This window comes from Microtus oregoni, unplaced genomic scaffold, assembly GCF_018167655.1.
Source record: "Microtus oregoni isolate MIOR12 unplaced genomic scaffold, Mior012 000071F_ref0000514, whole genome shotgun sequence".
NCBI classification, from domain to species: domain Eukaryota; kingdom Metazoa; phylum Chordata; class Mammalia; order Rodentia; family Cricetidae; genus Microtus; species Microtus oregoni.
The window spans coordinates 6,716,738-6,742,012 of record NW_024543978.1 but is presented as its reverse complement, the minus strand read 5'-3'; the positions used below and the strand labels follow the sequence as shown (position 1 = coordinate 6,742,012).

Below are 25,275 nucleotides of genomic sequence, written 5' to 3'. Positions count from 1 at the left end.
CTAATGGTGGGCGGAGCGTGGGGGAGGATCCAAAGTCACACTGGGCAGTCCTTACAGATGACCCTGCCATGAACCCCACACTGTGATTCCAATGGGCTGCATGGGGTGCTCAATAAATAACCCAAATCGTCCCTCCAGTAGCTTGCATGCAAGTACTTATGTGCACACACACATGTACATGCAAATATGTGCACACACACGTTTGTGTGTGCATGCACTCATGCACACAGACTTGCACAGTCCTTAATAACACTTCTGCCAATTCTTTGCCGGGTCTTGGATTGTCAGTGCCCGTGGAAATACTTTCTTCATCTCCTTTGGTCCCTGGGGCCTTTGTTCACTCTGCTCATGTTCCTCTGTATCCCCAGCTCTCTGTTTGTTTAGTGAAAGAACCTGTAATAACAATAGCAATACCCAGTTTCCTATTATATCTTCCCTGTGAATGTCTACGCTGACAGTCTTCCTTCCACATCCTCCTCCTTAGCTCCACTGGAAGATTCCATATCCACCGAGTCATCCAGTGATCCATGCAAGAGTTCCCTGGTGATTTTATCAGGTGAAGCCTCCTAAGGCAAAGTGAATCTCCTGGGTCCCCCTTCTTTGAAGCTCAGAGTTTTTAGCTTCCATCAGAACAAAAAGACCATTCCGTGTGGTGGCTCAGGCCTGTGATCACAGTGCTCGGGAGGCAGAAGACTGAGGCACAAGGGTTGCCCCAAAGTTGAGGCTATCCAGGGCTACATAGCAAGTTCAAGGTTGAGGCTGTCCAGGGCTATACAGCAAGTTCCAGGCCAACCTGAACTAGAATTTAATACCTGTCTCAAGGAAGGAAGGAAGGAAGGAAGGAAGGAAGGAAGGAAGGAAGGAAGGAAGACAGAATTGACTTGAATTAGCAAGAACCTACTAGAAATTCATGGGCCATTCACAACCTATGAATCTGATCCCTTTCACACCAAATACTTAATAAAAACCTCTCCTCCTGATCTCTGTGATCTCTTTCTGAGTGAGAGTCCTGGTAAGTGAGATTTCATTAGTAATAAATACATGTAAGCTGTATTATCCAAGCTTGTCCTGCTAACATCTAAGATATTTTTGATTTTCCCAAGTGACTTGGTGTTAAGACTAGGTAACTCTGTGTACATTTTTTTAATCCAGTTGTCACCACCCTTGGACTGATGTCTCTTGTGACAGTTTACCTTAGAAGTCTACTTTCTTACAGTGTTTGTTTTCTTCCTTTGCCTTATTCGCCAGTGAGTTTTCCTTTATTAAACCCCCCACCATGACTCCCAACTCCTTACACTTTCTTGTGTGATAGCATCCTTACAGTGACAGCGGCACCAAGTGACTTGCTCCTAATGACTAGAATATGATTTAAAAGTAATGTTTAGCTAGCATTTTACTTGCTGGACATCCACTGTGGCTGGAACACATTGGCAAAGCAAGCGGCTATAATGGAGAAGTTCCATGTAACAGGAACCAACTTTATGTCAACCATTGGGGAAGAACTGAGGCTTCTGGTTCACAGGTATACATCAAGGGGGTGGATTTGGCCACAGCCACACAGGTTTAAAAAATGATTCCTTCTTGGTGGGGTGGACAACTTGACTACAGTCTAGTGTGAGACCTTGAGCCATAGATAAATAAGTGAATCTCCCTACCCAAAGGAACTGGTCTGTAAGTGAGTATCCACAGGTGTGACCTTTGGCCTTGTCCAAGTCACATGAACAAAGATTCAGGCATTAATCACCAAGACCCAGCATGGAGACAAAGCTGTTGAAGAAGCACAGGTCACCTTTTAAAGAGGGACTTTAATGAACTGAACATCCTTCCTCATTTTGGTAATCACAGAAATTAGTGAAGGCACTGAGGCTTGGCGAGACATATAGCCTGTCACCGGCTGTATGGAACATGGGTCTTAGTGTGCAATATAAGGATTCCTTATATGTCTGAAGAAAATTCACAACCCATTCACACTTGGTCCTTTGTTCCTCTCTCCTAGAAAGACCTCAGTGTGAGTTACCATGCTCCTCTGCAAGGTGTTTCCTGTGCCCAAAGGGAATGAAGTGTTACTCTGAAATAATATGTCATCCCCATTCAAAGTTGTGTGTCACCTGGATGAGTTAGGGCTTGGACACAACACCAGTAGTAGCAGTAACAAAATGAGGTCCCTCTGCTGATCGCATCAAGTGTTTATTTTTGGCTCAGAATTGTAGCACAATTAATAAAAACCCAGACAACTCTGGTTTTGTTTTTTTTTAACTCGTGCTATACAGAAAGGACACCCAACACAAGTCAGCAAGGAGGGTATGTGTTGTGGGATAATCCTTTTATACTTTGTAAAAATTTGTCACTTGTATTTTAATAAAACGCTGATTGGCCAGTAGCCAGGCATGAAGTCTAGGCTGGGCGACAAGGCAGGAAATAGAGGTGGGACAATGAGAACAGGAGAATTCTGGGAAGAGAAAATCTCAGTCTGCAGTTGTCAACCAGATACAGAGGAAGCAAGATGTGACTGCCTCGCTGATAAAGGTACCAAGTCATGTGGCCAACACAGACAAGAATTATGGGCTAATTTAAGATGTAAGAAAGAGTTAATAAGACGCCTGAGTTATTAGGCCAACCAGTTTATGATTAATGTAGACATCTGTGTATTTGTATGGGACTGAACGGCTGTAGGACCAAGTGGGACAGAAACCTCTGACAACAGGTATGTTTATTAGCACTCAGATATTTCAGAATATGTTTACCATGGTCTTCAGAGAAAATTGATGAGACAGCATAAATGGATCCTTCGATGTTTTCCTGGAAGTGGCACAGATCACTTCTCCTGTTTTACTGCCCTGCTATGTGGCTGTATTCTTCTCCTGTGTCCTACTTGTATCTGGCAGGGAGAGAGTCTGATATATTGGTGGACAGCATGAATAATTTTCACAAGAAGTGCTAAATGCTACAACAGATACCAAATGGTCTACATCACTGTCGAAGGGCCCCTACTGATAAGAACGGAAGTCTGTATCCTGAGCTAATGGCTTTAGCATACCTTCCTTCAATCAGAGGTTGTTGACTGACCCCTATGGGGCTTCATCCTCTGAATGAATGTGAGAAGGACACAGGGTTCTCAGATCTCGGGCTTAGCCAGATGAGGCTCGGGATTCCTGGACTGAGTAAAGCAGAGGACCCCTCCCAGTGAGACAGGCAGGCAGTATCCAAGCCCTTGAGGACCTGAACAGGAAGATAGAATGGAGAAAGGTTGGCTTCACTCTTGCCTGGTTGCTGAGACAGAAGGCTGATCTTATGCTGCTCCCTATGCGCTGATGCCCGCCATGTCCTGCTGCCCTCTGTGTCCTGCTGTCCCCCATGTCCTGCTGTCCCCCTGTCCTGCTGCCCTGTGTCCTGCTGCCCCCCATGGCCTGCTGTCCCCCTGTCCTGCTGCCCTCTGTGTCCTGCTGTCCCCCATGTCCTGCTGTCCCCCTGTCCTGCTGCCCTGTGTCCTGCTGCCCCCCATGGCCTGCTGTCCCCCATGTCCTCCTGCCCCCCATGTCCTGCTGTCCCCCACGTCCTGCTGTCCCCCGTCCTGCTGCCCTCTGTGTCCTGCTGCCCCCCGTGTCCTCCTGCCCCCCTGTCTTCCTGCCCCCCATGTCTTCCTGCCCCCCATGTCCTGCTGTCCCCCGTGTCCTGCTGTCCCCCGTGTCCTGCTGTCCCCCGTGTCCTGCTGTCCTGTGTCCTGCTGCCCCCATGTTCTCCTGCCCCCATGTCCTGCTGCCCCCCGTGTCCTGCTGTCCCCCGTGTCCTGCTGTCCCCCGTGTCCTGCTGCCCTGTGTCCTGCTGCCCCCCATGTCCTGCTGCCCTGTGTCCTGCTGCCCCCATGTTCTCCTGCCCCCATGTCCTGCTGCCCCCCATGTCCTGCTGCCCCCCATGTCGTGCGGTCCCCCATGTCCTGCTGCCCCCATGTTCTCCTGCCCCCATGTCCTCCTGCCCCCATGTCCTCCTGCCCCCATGTTCTCCTGCCCCCATGCCCTGATGTCCCCCATGTCCTGCTGTCCCCCGTGTCCTTCTGTTCCCCGTGTCCCATTGCCCCCCATGTCCTGTGTGTCCCACTACCCTCCGTGTCCCACTGCCCTCTGTGTCCCACTGCCCTCCATATCCTGGTCCTCAGGCCTGAAGACTCAGATGAGACTCTGGCCCATCAGCTCCTAATCTTGTCTCCTTCTACCTACCCAGTGGTTTTCCAATCTCCAGCTCACAGATGGCATATCATCAGACTTTTCAGCTTCCACAATGGTGTCCTCCAAGATCTAGAATTAATCCTGTTAGAGGTCCATCTCCTGTTGGTTCTGTTCCTCTGGAGAGCCCTAATTAATATAACCCCTTTTTTTTGTCAAGGCTCGTGTTAACAGAGAAAGAAAAAAGCCACCTGATGATGGAGGCCATGTTTAAAAGATGGAGATACATCAACAAAAACATATTCACAGATAAATCAGATAATAAAGCTGTATGAAGCACATATCCATGGCGGGTGTGCAGGGTTGGTGTGTGTGCGTGTGTTTGTGCATTGTGTGTGTGAGATAGCCCACTGCATTGTTGGTGCCAACATAGGTTAGCAAGGAATCCACCAGGCATGACACCCCAGGAGGCTGAAGCCCAACAGGGAGAAGGGTGTTTGCATAGGGGAAGAAACCCAAGGTCAAGGTTGCATCCAGAAGGTGAGGAAGGCGTTCAGAAGCCCCTGGTGGTAACAAAGACAGGGGACTGACCACAGAGTTGGGCATACTTCTTTATTTTCAAGAAATAGAGTGTAAATGTCAAAAGAAAAGCAGCAATGATGGCCTGGAATTGGAGAACAGCAGGATAAATTTAGTTTGGATGGAGAGATGGGCAGAAGGGCATCATTATTCTCCCTAGACTGCCCACACAGAGCTCTCATGGGCACCAATACCAGTAGCAAGAAGCACACCTATCTTCCATGTGTTAGCTTCTGATTACCCATCCCACAAAACTGGACCAGTGCTTTGGAGAAACACTTCCTGGGCTAAGAAAGAGGATGTACAAGCTGGGCACAGAGCATGCTCAGGGATGGAAACGTGCTGGGTGAGCTGAAACTAAACTGAAGGGTTCCTCTGATCAAGCTGGAACAATCTGAAACTCTGAGCAAACAATGGTAGCAATGGATTATAATAAACTCAGACACCAGAAGACCACAAATATAAGCAGGCAGGTAAGGGCATGGTTTGGTGGGAAATGGGACATTCGTGTAACCAAAAAGACCTGCCATCAGATTTATCCTAATTCCAGGTGGGGAGGGGGAGTGGGACCAACAGCAGTATATAAGTCCAGAGGTTCCACCTTGACCATCAGAGGTGTATCACAAGGAATGGGGACAAGATTAAATTGTGTCACCCACAAGGCTGCAAACAGCTGCATTTCTGTAAGTCCCTGGTGAAGACGCCTAGCTGGAATCCAATCAGGAGGAGTCAGGAAACAAATTCAAAGTGAGGGGCACAGCGCGAAATAAGCACCTGGCCTGTCATCCACAGAGAAGCCAAGACCAGCGCTGGGGAAATGCCCAGCTGGTAAAAGGGTTGCCACATGAACATGGAACCTACAGTCAGATCCCCAGCACCTATGCAGAGTCAGGCAGAACAGTGGGCACCTGCATGCTAGCAGTGGGGACAGGGGCAGTGGCTCCCTAGATGAATCAGTGAGCTAGGTTCAGTGAGGAAGGGACCCTTCCTCAAAAGCTACAGTGGAGGGGTAGAGGAAGATGCCCCACACCAGCTCTGAGCTCCTTATGTGCATGCCCTCCATGTGCACACATATGACCACACATCCACAGGAAGAGTCAGGGTCACTGGAGGTGGATGGTGACCATGGAAACCTCTGGTGTGAGTGACATGGTGCCAGAGCAAGGAACATGATTCCAGTGCAGAATATTTCGCTACAGGGAACACTGTTGAGACATTTGTCGAAACCCACTGGAGTATGGGAACCAAGGAATTGGTATCAATTTCCTGACATTGATGGTCTCAGGATAACACTATAGATTTTCCTTGTTTGTTAGAAATACACACTTAAGCATTTGGGGACGAGGGGTCTTCAGAGGGTTCACATGCAAAACATGGTTCTGTGGTCATTTCTTAAATACTTCAAAATAACACAAAGAACTTACACTGAAAATGTACTGATGGTAGGTTGACAGGAAAAAGATAGTTACAAAGTGGTGTGAACTCAATTTTGTTCTTTAAAATGGAACACACAGGTACATACACAGATGCCTTAAGACATGCTCGTGCACATAAGTTGTTAGGAATATTTCCTAGCCCGAGATCCCTGCTGATGCAAAAGTTCCAATCAAGCCAAATCAAAACAAGCCAAATTAAGAAATATTCAGGTTTAATGAGAGATCTGCGCTCTCGGGTGGCCCTGAGGGGGAACTGAGAAGTCGCAGGAACGCGACATCCAGAAGGAAGAAAGGGAGACCACGTATTCCTCTTTTGGGAGATCACTTAAGTACCCTGGGGAGTGGTCCTGACCCCATCTCCAGGGAGGGGTCAGGACCTGGCCTGCTGGGATTTGGAGTCCAGACTGGGCCTGGGGGCTGGGATAGATGCAAGGGGCTGGGGCCTGTGCTGCCAACTTGACACAAGTGTGTACCAATGAACTCACATGTGCACAAGCCTACAGCATCCTGCTTGTGACTCCATCAGAACAGAATGGCTTTTGTTGACTTCACTACAGCAGACTCCCCGTGAGTCATCTAGGGAATTTCACACAGATTTTTTTTATATGGATCTTATATGAAAAGATGGGTTAAATTCAATTTCGTTTTCCAACAACTGTACAGCTCTAAGCCAGGATCCTTGCACACACTAGGTTGGCAAAGGTACGACCAGTGACCTTCATTGCCACTCACAGTCTGGGTCTTACCTGAGATTGAATGACGTGGTACCTGAAAGGTCTCTTAGTTGGTCACTTGGGTCATCTGAAGAATGTGTAGAAAACTCAGGATGGACCTGTGACCCCCTTCCCCACTCCAAACTTAACAAGTCATAGACCCCTGAAGAGAGACTGGAGAAGAGATTAATCTTTCTTGAGTTTGTCCCATATGTGGCAACATGATTTGTTATGTTTGAAGTGAAGAAGTGATAATTTGATTGCTCAGAAAACATAAGGAGGAATAAATAAACCACCTGGGAATGGTCCAAGCTGATGTAATTTATGCAGTAGAGAATTCAAAGAGCCCTTTCTCACTTATAGTCTCCTCTGCTTGTCTCAAACTTAATGGCTGCATTAAGAAAAATAATAGGCAAGCAGGCAAGGTGGCTCGGCAGGTAAAGGAGCTCACCCTCAAGCCTGAGGACCCGAGTTCAGTTCCCAAGACCTACAATGGTCAAAGGAAAGAACAGTCTCCTGCATGCTCTGCTTAGGACTTCACATATGCTGTGGCACATGGACACACACACACACACACACACACACACACATACATGCACACACATGCATGTACACATACATCTATAGACAATTCATTAATTTAAAAAATGTTTAATTAAAAACATTTTTAAAAGGAAACAATGGGCAATAAAGACGCAATCATTCCTCATTATAATATTAAAAGCAGTCTTCACTCCAGGGTGGCTCTCTGTGGCTTGCAGAGCCCAGCATGTATTTTTATTTAAAGACTCATTTTCAATGCTGTAGCCCAGGAGCAACAGATATTAGCCTTGCCTGGCCCATTGGTTGGCATCCATAGTCCCAGCACCCACATGTGGCCGGCCCATAAGTTAGAGGCTAGCCTCCCTGCGATGCTAAGGGGACCTGCAGCTGCTTTGGCATGTACCCTAGGATTCAGAAATTAGGTGAAGGGAAGTTTAAAAATAATTAGAGAGTCTAAATCCCTCTTCGGGAAGCAAGGAAGAAAATAGCAGTGCCATTTACCTGCCCAAGGTCATTTAGGGGTTGACTGGGGGACTTTCAGTCCTGGTAGCTTTCCAACAGCCTTCATAGTCCCTGGGCACTGGAGAGCAGGTCCTGGAAGGACTCCTACCCCTCTCTACTTCATCTAAGTAACATCCTTTGTAGAAGGGGAGAAGGAAGCTAGGTCTCAGGAACTCACCAAGAGTCGGGTTGCTCCAGAATCCACACCCCTCCTGGGCATTAAGAGAGCCATCCTATCCACTCGGCACCCACTGGAATGCAGGCTTCCCCATCTCTCCTTGCTCATCTCATTCATCTCAGCTCATACCTGAATTCTAGCAGGAGGCAGTCTGGGGCTCCTCAGGGCCAGTCCTCAGCTACAGGGACAGGCTCACAGTCTTGCCAAGTATGGCCAGGACTGTGGACATTCGCCGCAGTGTGGTCACACCACGAGGTGGAAGGAGAGCTTGATGAAGTCAGCAGATTCCTTCTATCCGCCCCTGTCTCTCCTTCACCTTCCCAAGCGGCAGCTCTCTGTGGGCTTGTCTTTCTTCTTGAGGAAAAAATGTAGCAAAATGCAAATAGTTTGGAAAATTTCCAGCCATCTCAGGTACAGTTCACCTAGAGCCATGACCCCCTCATGCTCGGCCACGATTTCTATTGGGAAAACTCATGGAATGAGATGCTGGGCATGAAAACAAACGAGAAGGAAATTTTCATTAACCGTTCTAACTATGATGTGGGCAAGGGAGCCTCGGAGACAAAAAGGAAGTGCAGCCACACAAGATTCTTAAGGAGCTGTTTTCCTCACAAACCTGAGTGCACAGGTTCACACTTCACCTATTCACACACACCCCATTCACACCGCACCTAGTCACACTTTCCCTATTCACACCTCACCTAGTCACACTTCTCCTATGCATTAACGGAAGCCATGTGTTGGCTCAGAGGAATGGGCTGATTCACAAGGGATAACCCCTGCCCCAAGTTACAGGTACCAACATAGGACTATAACCCTCCAGAGACCTGCTCTCCACAGGGCTCCAAGTGAGCTTCAAAGGGCCTTGAATCACCTAAGACAGGATGAGGCGAAGGTCTGCAATGCTCACTTCCTAGAACCAAAGATGCTCTTTAAAAATCAGACAATAGCATGCAACAAAGGGCTTCCCTTCTGAAGTGCTCAACCCCCACTACTGTACCAGGAAGCCCAACCCCCACCGCTGTACCAGGAAGCCCAACCCCCACCGCTGTACCAGGAAGCCCAACCCCCACCGCTGTACTAGGAGACACAACCCCCACCGCTGTACCAGGAGGCCTTGCCTCACACTCCAGCCTTTGCCCAAAGCTTAGCCCTGAAAGAACACGTGGTAAAAACAGTGAGGGGCCAGCTTTCAGTCGGTGTCCACTTTACAACCCTCAGCTCCTTGAGCTCAGCCTATGCTAACACGACGCTCTGCCTTCACATGGCAAAGCTCCCACCCACAAACTGCAGAGGCATTTGCCAAGAGTGTGACAATGTGTACCAAGCCTGAGAGGGCTGGTTCGGAGTGCAGCATACACAGTGGACAGACAGAGCATACAGTAGGCACATGGTGTATATGGGGTACACAGTAGGGAGACAGAGCATACAGTAGGCACACGGTGTATATGGGGTACACAGTAGGCAGACAGAGCATACAGTAGGCACACGGTGTATGGTGTTTCTCCACTTTCTCCAGCACTTGAAAAAATGCTTGCCTTATAAACGTAAAGATCTGTAATCTGTCCCCAGAACCCATGGGCAAAGCTCAGGGTGGCAGAGCATACCTTAGTCTCAGTGCTGGGGAGAGGAAGACAGGAAGTCCTGGAGTTCTCATAATGGTCAGTCTAGCCAAATCACTTAGTTCTGAGTTCAATGAGAAACCCTGTCTCCAAAAACTAGTATGGAGAATGACTGATGAAGCCACCCTACCTTGGCCTCTGGCCTCCACATGCGTGCACACAGGTGCACACAGATGATCATGGGCACATACATATGCAGAGTCAAATAGTAGTTCCTTTATTAGAATATTTTGCTTTTAAAAATAGATTCTTCTCTGATACAATACATCCCAATCACTGTTTCTCCTCCCTCCACTCCTCCCCACCCCCATCCCAGTTCCCCTCTTCCCCAGATCCACTCCCTCTCCATTTCCATTCAAAAAAGAACAGGCCTCCAAGAGACAACAACTAACACGATAAAACAAGATACAATAAATAATACAAGAAAAGAACCCTCATATTGAGGCTGGACAAGGCAACCCAATAGGAGGGAAAGAGTCCCAAGAGCAGGCAAAAGGGTCAGAGATAGATCTGTTCCCACTCTTAGGAGTCCCACAAAAACACTAAGTCAACAGCCATGACATCACAGAGGACCCGGTGCAGACCTATGTCGGCCCCATGTTGCTGCTACAGTGTCCATGATTCCATGTGAGCCCTGCTTATCTGTGTTCTCCTGGGGTTCTCCATGCCCTCTGACTCCTATGATCTTTCCACCCCTCTTTTGCTGGGTTCCCCAAGCTCCAAGGGGAGGGACCCTAGAGAAACTTGCAATTTAGACAGTCTCTTTGAATGATGTCGGTCTGTCTCTGCACCTGCCTCCATCTGCTGCCAGAGGAAGCCTCTCTGATGATGACTAGACACGGCACCAATCTGAAAGTAGCAGAATATCAGTAGGAATCATTTCATTGACTTTTTTTTTCTTTTTTTTCTTTTTTTTTTTGGCTAGTTGTACCAGAGTCTGGATAGCCCAGAGATCTAGGGTAGAAGAAATAACTTCTTAAAAGTCTGCCTAGGGTGGGAGGGGGATTAAAAGAAAACAAAATGAGCACCCCAAACCTCAAGAGAAAGTTCCTTTCTTCCTTCTTTCTTTTCTTCCTTCTTTCTTTCCTTCCTTCCTTCCTTCCTTCCTTCCTTTCTAGCATATATTAGTCTTGAAATCTCAAATGCCATGGACAACCTTGTGGTTTCAATGCCACCTCAGCTCATAGCATTGTGCCAACGAGCATCATAAAGGGGGAACTTGGATCTTTTTCTTTTCTTTTTAACAGTTCAGAAGACAAGGAATCTTGTAAAGCAGGACTTTTTCATGGTTCTTATGAATTCTATGGTCCCTTTACAGGTGCTTATAAAATATTGTCTTACCGTCTTCCAAGAGGAAAAAAAAAATGGGTAAAATCCTCTGGCCCCGGAGGCCAGCACAGAGGCTTCTGACATCAGTCATCTGAAATCCCGCAGCCTTGGAAACCTTAGTTTAAGACTGGCTCCCAGGCCAGGGAGAGCAAAATCCAACTTTCTGCCAAGTTCTGAAAGAGTCCCCTTGAATTGCTAAATTGTGGGGTGATCCTCTGCCCGAGAGACATTACCAGACTCTCTCAGCAGCGTACTTCTTCTGGTCGGCCCAGCCCCAAAAATGAAAGGGTAGAAGGAGATTTGGCCTTGGTTCAGAAGTCACCTCTAAGTAGCAGGAGCTGAGGCCTCGCAGGAGGGACAGCATCCATCCACCTGCAGAGAACTGACCTCACCTCTCTAGAAAAGAAGAGGGAAAAATAACACTGAATCTGCAGAGTATAGGCCCTTAACTCTCAAAATAGGATGATAACAACTTATTGGCAACAAAATTTCAATCTAAATTTTTCCCACTGAATTGTCAAATCAGATACTAGCAAAGATTTAATGGTTGTTTTCCTGCTTATATTTTTTTCGAGATTAATTTTTTTTTCTCTGCATGCTGCTATTTTGATCAAACACTCCCTTTGTTAGCATTTCCTCCATTTTCTTTTTTGTTTTTGTTTCTTTTGCAGTGGGGCAAAATCCTGACAGTGCTTGACTGTGGTGTTAAAAATGCTAACAGTAAAAGCTAAGATATTTTAGAAGAAGCACGTGTGACTGTTTATGCATTTTTAAACAGCAAAGGAGAAGGATCTTAGGAGAAAATAGTCTCCTGCGACTCACAAAGAGGAACACAGAAAAACAGAGTCCCCAGCTCCATCCCAAGGGTTCTATCACTCAGTCTGGACATCCTGATCGTGAACTAATGTGATGGTCTTTGAGATGGGGGCTGCAGAGCATAAAGCATGCTCCATGTTTTGTTAGAAGCTGCAGAAATGGTTCAGTCATCTCGGCACTTGGCTTGCCATAAAATCATGAGGGTCTGAGTTTGATCCCCAGAGCCCCTATATCAATGCTGGGCATGGCAGCCTATACTTATAACACAGCCCTGCAGAGAGATGGATACAGGATCCCTGGAGCTCACTGACCAACAAGCCTAGCTGAATTAGTGACCCTAGATCCCAAAGAGAGACTCTGTCTCAAAAACGATGTGGCTGATTGTGGTGACACGCGGCAGTAAGATTTGCCTAAGGAGGCAGCAACAGCAGGATGACAAGTTCAAGGCCAGCCTGGGTTATACATTTTGTTGGGGATAGTGGCATGCGCCTTTAATGCCAGTACTCAGAAGGCAGATGCAGGAGGATCTCTGTAAGTTTGAGTCCAACCTGATCTACATAGCAAGTTCTAAGACACAGAGGGCTATATAGATAGACCCTGTCTCAGAAAACCAAGCAGACAGCTCCTGAGGACAAACGCCTGAAGTTTATCTCTGGCCTCCACTTATACAAATGCACACACACACACACACACACACATGCACTGTCAGTACGCACCCACATACGCCGTCACACACATACACTGTCCGTACGCACCCACATACGCCATCACACACATGCACTACCAACTACCCCCTCACAGACACACATACATCCACACATATCCACCACACATACACCTCCACCACCACTGTCATCCCATCCACACAGAGAACAGGGGTTTTGTGGAACTCAGAGCCTGGACACATTTTCTAACCTGCTAGCCCACTGTAAAGGCGATCTTTCGACGGCCTGGACAGCAGCAACCAGCCCTCCTGGCCATACAGTGGTACAGGAATGCCCAGCGCTGTCCTGCAGCTGGGCAGTCATTCCCACAGTCTGTACAGCTTGTCTGTCAGTGGGTGGGTGATGGCCACCCTGTACTCCCACCTCAAGGCAGGCCCAACCATGGCCTTCATTTCTTTGTCTTTCTCTCTGGAAAGCTGTGGAAGAAAACTGGGAAACGACTCCCTGATGGGCAGGTCAGTCAAGTCATTACACACACACATACACACACACACACACACACACACACACACACACAGAGAGAGAGAGAGAGAGAGAGAGAGTCATGGAGATAAGGGAAAGAGAATGTTGAAATAGTTGGCCACTCCGCTCTTATTTTCCACATATTTTCTGTCTGTTATTGATTATGGTTTGACAGGAAAACTTAAACACGACAAAAACAGAGGAGCGTTCGAGAGAAGCTGGAGAGAGAGAAAAATCTATCCTTATTCAGAGAGAGGCACCGCCACCTCAGAGGGCAGCACTTTGTTTACAGAGGAAAGCAAGCTGTAGCTCCCTGTGCTTCAGAACAAAGGCTGGTTTGGGGAGGGAGGTTCCCCAGACGCTGCGTGGTGTGGATGACTTACCTGTGTCTTCAGGCCGGCGGTCCAGCATCTTTCCCCCTACTCGGAGCCATCCTCCAACCATTGCTTGCTGTATTCCAGATGGTCCCTGGTTCTCTTCCCTCACAGAAGGAGGTGCCAGACTGAGCCTCCTCGAAGCCTGGACCTGAGCGAGCGTCACTGCTCACAGAGAGCAAAGCAGCCTCTACACATCAAGTCACACATAGACTCACATCCCTCTGTCACTGCAAAGGAAATACCCTGAACCTGCATGAACTTGTAAGACTTTGTTAAGCTGAGGCAGCCTGTTGTCCCATGTGATTCCAAAGCAGGCAATCTCCCTTAAAGACAAGGCTTCTAGAACCTGGTAGTACTTAAAACTCCTCACGTGGGTTTGTAGATGCAGATCAGCTGTTAAGAGCACTCGCTGCTCTTCTAGAGGACCCAGGTTCACTTCCCAGCGTCATCTGTCCATAAATCCAGTTCCAGGGGATCTGACGCTCTCTTCTGACCTCCGAGTTCACTGCATGCACGCAGTATACAGACATATGTGCAGACACCCATGCACATAAAACAAAATGAATAAATCTAAGAAAACAAATCTCTTAAAATACAGATTGCAACTGGGTAGGTCTGGGGTGAGACTTGGGTCCACTACCAGGGTTTCTACCCCAGAAGCCGTAGGTGCTATAGTAGGTAGAATGTATGAGTAAGTACGCTGTAGAAATGATGGAAGTCTGTTCTCCTGTAGCAAGGACCCAAGTCAGCAGCAGCAGCTGAGGATACAGGACCCAGCTGTTACCAGTGTAGAGGCACAAGCCCCTCCCAGATCTACTCCATCCATCTCAACATCTGACCAAGGTCACCAGGTGATTCTCACATGTGTTAACTTGAAAAGGGGATGAAAGAGTTTAAGGTCAAGGTCACAGGGCTGTTACTGCCTCTCAGAAAGTTTGGGGGTAGCAAGATTGTGTGTGTGTGCATGTGTGCATGCACACATGTCTGCATGCACATGAGTGATTTTAATCTCAGAAGCCACACTAATTAGAAAGAGAATAAAACCCACCCAGCGAGGTACCAACCTCTTCAGTCCTCCACTCTCCTCCTCTGCTGGTCACTAGGGACCAGAACTGAACCAAGGCTTTGTGTGAGGACCAAGGTGCCACACATCTCTGTTCTCAACACTTTGGGTAGTACCAGGCAAACTGATATGTGGGCCTTGCTAAGCCCAATGGACGCTGCTGCTCAAGAGACGGGTGATTTATACAGTACAGGCGGATCAATCAAGCCTAGGGCCCTCAGTGGGGTGGGACCACGTCTACAGATTACTGTGGCTTCAGGTGACAAGTCTAGCTTTTGCTGGTGTTTAGGGATAACAGAAAAGCAGGGAAAGGGGGTATTACTCATGCTACAACCTTGGGATCTTGCAGCCCACAATCTATCATGAGGATAATTTGATCCATGTTAGCTGACAACGATGGGGGCTGAGAAGATGGCTCAGTGGGTAAAGTGCATACCACACCAGCATGTGGGCCAGGTGTACACACACGACAAACATACACATAGGTGAACACACATGACAAACATGCACACACAGGTGAACACACATGACAAACATGCACATATACAATTTAAAGCAATTATTTGCTAAAAGGTAGAGGCTAGGGGCTAAAAGAATACAATAAAGTATCACTAAAAAAATCAAAAGGAAGAGGGGATCAAACTTAAGTAGACAACAATAATAATTCAAAAAAAAATTAAATGTAATCCAATCGGTGGACCAGGGGCAGCTTCCCCAAAACACCTGGAATCAGGCCAGTTCCCTGCACCCCTGCTTGTTCCTTCAGCTTAGTTTCCTTGAGTTTCTTTCAGGAGGAAACTGCTGGCTGCAGAGGATGGTTTGCATTGGATGTGGGGGGGGGGTGCGCACAGGAGCTAGGAAGTGTCTAGGAGGGAGGAGCTCCTGTTGCAAGTGTTGAGGGGCCAAGACAAAGCAGGGTTCTACTAGCATGCATCTTTCGCCACATTAGCTTCTGAAAACAATTTTTCATGCTATAGAATATGCAGAGAGTACCTGGTGCCATTTGAGGAAATATTTGTGACAACATCACTTCTGCTCTTTGTCCTGCTCATCCCAGCTCAGCTTCCACTCTTAGTGAGGACCCTGTACTCTCCACAGAGAGCATTGTTGCCCTGCCCATTTTAAGGCCTTCAATGTTGAGGATCACAAGATTCAGTGGTCAGACTGGAGAGTCCGGCTCCCACCATGCCCCAAGCACTTCCTGTGTCTTACAGCAATGCACACAGTCCTCCACAGTCCACTACTTTTTTTGCAAATGCAGTAACTCAAGCTCAGAAAGACAAAGAACCTGTGGGAGTGATAGGAAGAGCAAACAGAGGCCACAGGACCACATCCTGTATCTACCCAAAGTCAGGGCTTTCTGGACTATGTAGCAATATTAATAAAAACTCAGAGACAGAAATTGGGGTTCAACCTGAAAGTCAGAAAAGTAAACCAGCTAGTCATTGGTTCTACCTCTACCTCAGTCTGAAATGGTGATCCAGGAATCTCAGAATGAGACTGTGTCTGAGAGCTGCCTCCTCCCATTTTATGATCTTTTCTAGGGCTGGGATTAAAGGCGTGCACAGCCCAGTTTCTATGGCAAAGTAGTGTGGCTCTTGGGATTAAAGGTGTGTGTTACCACTGCCTGGTCTGTATGGCTGATCAGTGGGCTCTTTTACTCTCTGATCTTCAGGCAGGCTTTATTTATTAAAATACAAATGAAATATCATGACAGGACTAGGTCATCCCACCTCTTGCTTATGCTCTCTCTTGCCATTCTTACGTTCTGAGCCATGGATTTGTGATAGCTCTCAACCTCCTCGAGGCTCGTTGAGTGGGACCTCCATGGCTCTCATCCTGGCCTCGTCTCTTCACTCCGGCTCTAGCATCACAGACCTCCACATCCGATAGCCACTGTCTCAGATCTTCCCCCAGTACACGATGGATCTTTATGTTCATAAGAATCAAGAAAGATGAGGACAAGCCCTAATGTTGGCTACAAGTCCATTCGTGAATACATTGATGCACTGACCTATTTTGATAATAGCCTCACTTTCTCCATCCTACCATAGGTGACAATTGGTCATTCAATACTTTTGACTCATGTTGCCAAAATAATGACTAACCAATCTATTCACTTATGATTCTCTTGCTAGATGCCCGGATGCAGACTCAGTATGCATAGATGGGGTGGGATTATCTGCTAGGCAGAGTTGTTGCTTGGTTAGAGGCTTGCACCGGCCTGGGGACTAAAGCCCCCTTTGTCGTCTCTCTATGAAATGCTGTTTTGTTTTGTTTGTTTTATATTTTCTTCAAATTATAAAATCAGGGCTGTTAACAGAAAGCCAGTAGGGACTGTTGCCAGTGCCTGCAGAGAGTTCTTTCTAGGAAACAGAGATGTCTTTTAGAGTTGACTGAACATCCCAAGAGCTGACTGAACTTGGAGATTAATCATAGACTCTGGAAGTTGTATGTGTGTGGGTCTCTTTGAGACATGTTCCTGTGGCCTCAGCTACCAGAGGACCCTTGCCACCAGCAGGCCACAGATCCGGAAATGGAGCCACCACCACCAACACTCAGAGTCATAGAAATATTGTCTTAACTTCAAGGTGGGATGCTGTAAGGATGGAACCTTTGTCAAAGTCCTCTGGAGATACCAGCCTGATACTGGCCACCATTCACTCATACATGGAGCAACCTTGTGAGATTTCAAGAGATCTTTTTAACTTCACTTTCCTCACAAGTCCTTATGAAGGAAGAGTTTGCTAAGTTCATTGATTCCCTTTTGGCAAGCTTGCCACTCCTGGATTTGGACAGATTAAATACAGTAAAGATTTCCTATAACAACTCAAAGAACATTACCTGAAAACTCAGGAAGGGATTTTTTTTTAACTCAAGGAAGAAACTAGAAAAAGGGAAGAAAGGGAAGAAGGAAGGAAATGGAGAAAGAGGAAAGGATACAGGATGGAAGGAATGGTGGAAGGGTGTACGAACTACATGGAAGACAGACACATTGTCAAACCAAAAGGACCAAACCAACCATCCCACTAACATATAATAATCTTTATTCTGCAACAGAGACATAAATAATTTTATGAATTCATATGACCTATACAAAAGACAAAATAAGATATTGCACTAAATTTTGTTATGGAGTATCTGGATTTAATATTAGCTGAACAGATAAATATATATATATATATATACAAGTTAAGGAATTAAGGCAAAACCAGATGATATTTCAAACACAACAGGAGATTTGAAAAATAGATATAATTAAAAACAAGGGCGTACCATCTCCAGTTAATAACATGATCATGTTGAAGGGGAAAATAATCCCTTATGGTTTTAATAAAGTGGTTATTATCAATCACGTTAATTAAAGCTGAGCAATAAAGTATAAGATTTTTCACCAAGGGGAGCTATTTTGCCAAGGTTTGGGGACTGAGCGTTTAGAATTAGGGTAAGTAACTTTTTCTTTGTCAGATTATGATCTATTTTTCCTATTAGAAAATATAATTTGGGAAAATATGACTCTTTCACATATATAATTAAAATACAACTATGGAGCATTCATTTTAGGGAACAAGAGGGAGGTCATGTGGGTGAGCTCAGAGTTAAGTTACATTTTGAGGCAAGCCATTTGTTTGTTACCTTACAGGTAGAGAAAACACAACCACACTCACTAAAATACAATTCCAGTTACCTTAAGAGAACAAAACAAACCAATGCCAAAGTAATTATAATTCCAAACAAAGGAAAAGAAGACAAGTGTAATCGATGTACCCACACGATATACGAGTCTTTGGCAGTTCCATAATAACCACTGAAGTCAGAACTTCCAAGGTTTCTAACTTTCAGACAAGCTTGCCGGCGTTTCAAAAACAAAGAACTGAAAACCTCAATGCAGTAACTGCAGGAAACTAAATAGAACAAACCTTGAGACAACTTCTGACCGTTAACCTGTAAGCAGATTTAGGGATTTCCGGCTTTGGAGTCCTGACTGACACATAAGGAAACTGGCACACACGTGAAGATAATCTGTGACATGTATGTTTCTCCAGACGGGTCTAGAATCCTTAAAGAGAATCCATAGTCGCTCATGAGCGAAACAAAAGGGACATAGATCCAAGGGTAAAACGTGGTCTTCTGGTAACCCAGGGGTGGGCGCCCTCACGCACGGGCATCACGGAGAAGTCAAGTTCTATAGAGGGAACACCAGAAAGCCAGAAAACGTGGAATACTGCCAGCCGCCAAGTAAGTTACCTTTCTCCAGTTTTAGGTAAACCTTATCTTCTTTGTCCAGGTACAGTAGTACTCCGTTGGTGGCGGCTTCCCGAGTCACGTCTTTATCCCCAGCAAAAGCAGATATGACTGGTTTCCCATTCAACATCAAGTTAACCTGAAAGGAAAGAGATGACCAATGAAAAGCTCCCTTTAAAATCAAAACATGTGCTAGAAAATAGTCCAAGACAGCTGAGCTGCTCAAACTTGCTTCCAGGGGAATAGCCTCCTTCCCTTCAACTGGACAAATGAGGCTCAGTATGGATATTGTGAGTATATTTAATGTATGTGTTTGTTCCTATAGAAATCTCCTTAACTACCTACCAAAACAATGCCATCCAGAGAGCCACCTGATCATGTGAAAATCAGCTTTCCTTCGATGTGTAAACAAAGCTACCTACTCTACTGGCCCCACATACTCAACATCAACTCTTTAGGGAATAAAGTCAGACACAGCCAGATGCTGCCAGCGTCAGAGTAGGTGTCTCCTTTTCTGAAATCTGAGCAGCAACAGAAGTCATCTGAAACACCAGAGTTTCCAGGGAAGCAGATGTGATCTGTATATACTCTCTTTTTCCTGGGTTAGAATTAATCTGGAAAAGATTCAGTCTAAGGCTGGTCAATTTATTGAGTCACTAGAATATAAAAAAGTGACAGGCGACCATGCCATCTATTAATCATAGAGACATGAAATGTAATATAGATGCTAAACATTCAATAGAACATATCTTAGAATTCCATAGACATGTACTGTAATGCTTATTATATTGTTATTGTATTGTTTATTATGTATGCACTGTATTGGTTATTATATTGTTTATTATGTATGCTATATATTGTTGATTTATTATATATTATTATTGACATATTTTAATGCTATAATATCTCTATGTCTGCTCTAGTGTAAAACCAAGCTCGTGTGAGCAGGCACCAGACGAGACACATGACTAACAATGAACTGCAACTGAGATGGAGGTATCAAAAACAAACCATAGCATGATGTGCTACGCACATCCTTTCCCAAAAGAATTATTAATGGCCGTTCCCTGGTGGCTTGGTTTCCATGGATAAACTGCATCTCATAATTTTTAAATGATCGTAAATTTGTTTTGCTTATTTAATGTCCATTTGTAAAGTTTTATAAGATTTTTTTTCCTTATAAGTTTGAATAACTTTTGTTCAGGAATGAGATAAAATCAAGATCTTCTACAGAGATTGGTGTCAAGGTTTGGCCAAGCTGTGTTTTATTTTGGTTTGGTTTGGGTTTTTTGTTTGTTTGTTTGCTTGCTTGTTTTGTTTTACATTGGGCTATAATCAGAGTAATACCTCATTTGCTTCTTTTTCTAGGTGCCTTATCACATACTCCAATGGATGTTATGAGGAAAACATGCAAATTAAACCTTTAAAATACATTAGAGGGGTGGACAGCTATCTTTACTATGCAAGCGTATATCTGAATGAAGACTTAAACTCAGCAGCGGAGAGCACGGAGGTCGATGCACATACCTGGATTGTTTGGCTCTGGTACACTTTAATCACATGAAAAGTGAAACTGTAGATTCCTTTCCTAGGTGCCACAAAAACAGACTCCAGTGTGAAAAAATTGCCCACGTTAACCAGGATCTAAGATAAAAACAACAAATAAAGATCAATTATTATAGTTTTTGACTGAGTAAATTCCTTCTTCCTTTGCTGCCTCTTCCTTCCCCCTCTTTCTCCTCTCCCTTTTTCTTCCCTTCTTCCTCCCCTTCCTCCTCCCTCCCTCCCTTTTCTTTCCTTTATATCTTCCTTCTCTTCTCTCCTTCCTTTCTTCTTTTTTCAATTACTAACTTCAGAAATAATAGAGAATAAAACAGCTAATCCTATTTCTTTCCTCTTGAGCGACTTGGAAAAAGGATGTGCATAATGAAAGGTTCTTCTACCTTATAAAGAGCACAGGCAAAAATAAAAACAAAGCAACGGTGTTGTAGTTATGCCTCAATTTCCAGGCCAGATGTCTCTAGGGTCATCAAGGGAACGTATGAAGGTTTGTGTTAGCTTTACACAGAGAATCAGATGGAAGGCATCTACCATGCAGTTACATCTCCACAGTCTATAAGCCTTCCCAATGTCCAGAAGTGACGTTACCCAGCCAGCCAATGGACATCCATGGGCTCTCTGCAGTCATCCCTGGATGCCTCACAGAGGCAGACCCCCTCCACCACGAGGTGCCATCCTCGACACCAACAGTTGGTGTAACAGAGATGGGAAAGCCAGGTCCTTTCCCAGCTCTGCCAGGGCTCTCCTCAGGCCCATGGCCATTTGTTTGGTTTATGCACCATCTAAGCCTTAACATAATACACTGGCAATGAGTCAGCCCTGGCTAGATGCCAAGAGAAGGGCATGGATGCGGCATACAGTAAACTGAGTGGCCTTTCTGTGTTCTTCAGTGTCCTGTTTGATCCCATCAGTCACCTAAAATCATTTGGTGTCCAAGGGTCAAAAGCGAAAAGTGAAGTTAAGCACTGTTTCTAAGAAAGCCATAACACACCTTGTAATGCCTGGTTAAGACATTAACTCCGAATTTCAGAGAGTCCTCAGCTAAATTTCAGTGTCTCAGAGGTAAGTCCCTTCCTGAGAGATAGGAAGATAGACAAGGAGGCTTTCTTTCATGTTTCGCCAAGGAGTAAATCCATAAAAGTCAGATGTGTCTCTAAACACATATTTTCTGTTTGCCAGAACTGCTCTGTTGATAACTGTGTTAACCATCACCTTCTCGCCGAAATGAATACACGCACACTTCCTGCATTCTTCCTCAAAGTGCACTACTGCCTCTCCACAGCACACCAGAACGTCAGAGCGCTTAGAACGTTTAGGTAAATGCACCAGCCTCAGCACCGCTTGAAATACGAATGTGTGTGCGATTGGACTGAGATCCAAGCCTCTTCCCCGGAAGCACCAGCTCTCTGTACTCTGACCTGAGATCAGACACCAGCTGTGTGAGATTCTCTGACAAAACATTGGCAAAAACATATTTTCCCAGCACATTGAAAATAAAGTAAGGCACTTAGCCAATGTCCTGATTCAGATACAAAAGTCATCCTTCATTAACAAAATAGAGGCGTCTGATTAGTGTTGGTTAGTAAACACAAAGCCGGAAGCGGACTCCAGAGGGTAATTGAAGCATCCAGGCACATCAAGATTTATAACTGAATGTGTCTTGTTGTCTCTAAGATGCATGGCTCCCAGAGCAAAAGAAATATCCCTTTCCTCTTCTAATTGATGGGAAGGTCATTGAAAAGAATGTCCCAAAGCACTATAGCACAATGTCCACAGGGTTCCAACATTTAGATGGGGCACTGAAACAGCAACCAGGGGCGGTGTCACGCTCCCTTCCCGTCACTTTGCTAAATACTGCACCAAAATCTCCAAAAGGACTACTTAATTCATTTTTTAAAAAAAAAATGTATAGCTATCCCATACTAAACCTCTAGGGAGACATCTCTGTCCCTGACCGGCTGGCAAACGCATCACTTAGAACTAAGGAGCACAAAACCAGTCTGTCTGTTCTGGCACATCCCGCAGCCCCACTTGACCTGCCCACAGGGCTCTGCATACAGCTGTGAACTGTGACTTGAGAATTAGACAGTCTCCAGGTACTGTTGGGGTTGGGCACAATATGCTGGAGCTGGGCTTCTGTCCTAGGGGGTTTTGCTAAACTGATATCCCGGGGTTGCTCATCGCTCCAGTCCACAGAGCACTGAGCCGCTCAACAGAACCTTCGGCTTCCATCAGTACAGTCCCATCCCCTCACTGCAACCTCAAAATCTGTGCCTCCTCAGCACCTTGCAATGCCCTGGAGGAAGCAAACCAAGCCCAGGAAGGGGAACCCAGCTTCCCAGCGCTTACCCACCTAACCTCTGCACAATTACTCAATCCCCTTTCTTTCTGCCTGGGCAACTTTTCTAAGTCAAGTGGTGGTGAGAAGGGCTTTTGGTCTACACCAGGCAGGGTAGTATTGATCCAGACACCCTGGACCCTGCATAGCTTCTAGCCCGGAGAACCCCACCCTCAATCCTCTGTGTCCACCTGGTAGGGTCTCTGCACTTTCTGGAGTCCCAGAGCTCCTCGGAGAGATGAGTTTCCCACCTGGAAACACAACTCAAACATTTATGAGCTCTCTTCTAGGGCCCCTCACGAACACCTCCAGGGCACCTGCTGCTAAGTCTGAGCTAGAGGGCCAAGTTCTCTACCGATAGAGCTCAGCATCCAGGGACAGTATTCCCTTCGGCCCCCATGACCTGTTGCTGCTAAACTTGTTTTGATCTTCAGGTGCCTGCCTCTGCGCTCCCAAGCCACCCCACCGCGCAGGCCTCCGCCAGACACCAAGGGGTATGGGGGCTGCGGTTGTTGGGGAAAGGAAGCAGTTCAAGTTTCTGATTGATACCTTCAGGGAGGTAGCTGCTTAAATGATCTCGCCATATCCTAATCATACTAGCTTAATCTGGGCAGGCAGCTCTCGGTACTCAGAGACCACCCACCCGCTGGGCGCCCTGCATCCCGTGGGGGGTCTGACCTGATCAAAGTAAATGATGCGCGTCTTGTTGCTCATCTCGGATGGCTCATGGTTGGTGCTCCGAACCGCCGAAAAGGCCACCTTGGAGTTTGCTGCTCGGACCGATATCCCCAGCGGAGAAGATGATGATCCCTTGGAGTCTGTGGCTGGGTTCGAGTCGCACACCACCAGACACTTGCCCTCCAGCACGATCGGTTCGGTGTCATTCTGTGCCCAGACAGGCAGCCCAGGCAGCGCGAGAACCAGCAGAACAGCCGGTACCACGGACAGCGCCCGGCGCGCGGAGCCCATGGTGTGCCGCGTGCGCTAGCCGCAGCCTGGCGCTTCTGCTCCGGGGCGGCGCCTGCTACCCCGGGATCCCGGAGCTCGGGAAGATGCCAGTGGCTAGATCGACAGCGCTGCAGGAAAGGCGGCGACGGCGGCGGCGGCGCGCGCACTTCCACCAATTCTCCGGGCTGAAGTCTCCCTTGGAGATGTCTGGTTGGTTCTGCTACCTTTGTCCTTTAAGCAGCTCATGCAGAACTCCCTACCCTAACCTCCTCCGCCCCAAAGTCAGTTTTGCCTGGGGCCCCTGAAGTCACACTTGTAACATTGACATCTAAAAAGTCTCCAGACCCTCTCGATCACACCTCAAAGGAACAAAATAAATTCTCACCCCCAAACCCAAGTACTTCCCGATGGCGCACAGAGCTGAAGACAGAGGACTCAGCGAGGAAACGCCAGGGTGGCGGGTGCCAAGCGATGTGGGTGACGGTCCTGTCCGAGGTACTCTGGCTGGCGCAGGAAAAATTACAGAAGCAGGAGGTGTTTCCGGGGATGAGAAGAACGCCAGGTTGTGTTCATGGTCAGAATGCTAGCGACTCCCACTTGCGCTTGGTCAAAAATTTCCCTAAAGCCCAGATTCACTACAACGCAGGTAGGCGGCTCAACTGAGTCCCCCGCCGAAAGCACGATATTTCCGGTTCAGTTCTAAGGTGCAGGGCGCCTACTGCCCTGGGTTCCCGTGTCCCTGCGTACAACTTTGTGTCTTGGCGCGCAGCGCAACCGCCTGGAGGGACAGACAGCACCGAGAGGGCACCCGAGCGCTATTTATAGGAGCTCAGCGTGCAGATGGCTTTGGCTCGCTCTCTCAGCCCGTGGGTCCCCGGAAAGCAAAAAAGGCGTCCTGTGACCCCAGCAGAGCAGCGCCTGTATGACGTTGAACGCACCCGGACTGAGCCTGGCGCACCGCACTGCCGGCTGCCAAGGTCCGAGGCCACTCCGCCCTGAAAACTCGTGGGGTGTGGGCAGAGAAGGAAGCCCTCGGGCCCGCACTTTCCAGGGTTCTGTGGCTGCTCGCCCCCTGCTTCACCTGTACCCGCGAAGGGGGTTGCAGGGCCCCTGGACCTGCCCAGAGTAGGACTCTGAGCTGAACGCGGCCGGTGCTGCCCACACAGATGCAGAGATTTCTGGAAGGGCCGTGGCGGTTCTGCGGGGCTTGCTGCCTAGACTCTAAAGCGGATCCACCGGCGTCCTCAACTGCGCCTGGTCCGGAGCTCGTCTCCAGCCCGGGGAGCTCAGGAAAGCCTTGGGGCAGCCCTGAGCCCTGGGAGAGGAGGGGTGCGGAGGAGGCGCCTGATTCCTTTCTTCCGCTCAGAAGGTTGAGCCTCGGAAGCGACAGGGACGCGCCTTGGCACTTACACAGTGCACTCACCTCAAGCAAGGCCAGAAAAAGTCTTAGTGAACGGGGTCCCCTTAAATGTAACAGTTAAAATACAGCACCTGGGAGTACTGCCCCTCTGCCGTGCACTCCACTGCCATTTTGGCCTCTTACTGTCAATTTGTTTTCCTCTTCCGCAGCCACCAAAGGGAAGCGGGAAGCGGGGCTTGGCTCTGGAGTTGACTGCAGGAACTTGGTCAAGACACAGACCTTGATGACACACTCCCCTAAGGAATGGCCCTGGTTTTCTG

The 25,275-nt window shown here is 47.1% G+C and overlaps 1 protein-coding gene across 1 annotated transcript; it reads right to left on the bottom strand.

The window, feature by feature from the left end:
• Window positions 1–17,547: 17,547 nt before the first annotated feature.
• Window positions 17,548–24,984, bottom strand: Cbln4 (cerebellin 4 precursor). The gene is made up of 3 exons (XM_041641660.1): window positions 23,326–24,984; window positions 20,277–20,393; window positions 17,548–18,888 (listed from the first exon to the last, which is right to left on the bottom strand). Exons 1-3 carry the CDS (start codon window positions 23,614–23,616, stop codon window positions 18,691–18,693), a joined length of 606 nt encoding a protein of 201 aa, XP_041497594.1. The 5' UTR covers window positions 23,617–24,984; the 3' UTR covers window positions 17,548–18,690.
• Window positions 24,985–25,275: the final 291 nt, after the last annotated feature.

Bases quoted from the DNA above. Each gene is read 5' to 3' on its own strand.
- Cbln4 (XM_041641660.1), bottom strand. From the start codon at position 23,616: ATGGGCTCCGCGCGCCGGGCGCTGTCCGTGGTACCGGCTGTTCTGCTG. The intron at 20,394-23,325 runs GTCAGACCCCCC...TTTTTATCTTAG, and splicing joins GCATCATTTACTTTGATCAG to ATCCTGGTTAACGTGGGCAA. The intron at 18,889-20,276 runs GTATGTGCATCG...CTTTCCTTTCAG, and splicing joins ACCAGAGCCAAACAATCCAG to GTTAACTTGATGTTGAATGG.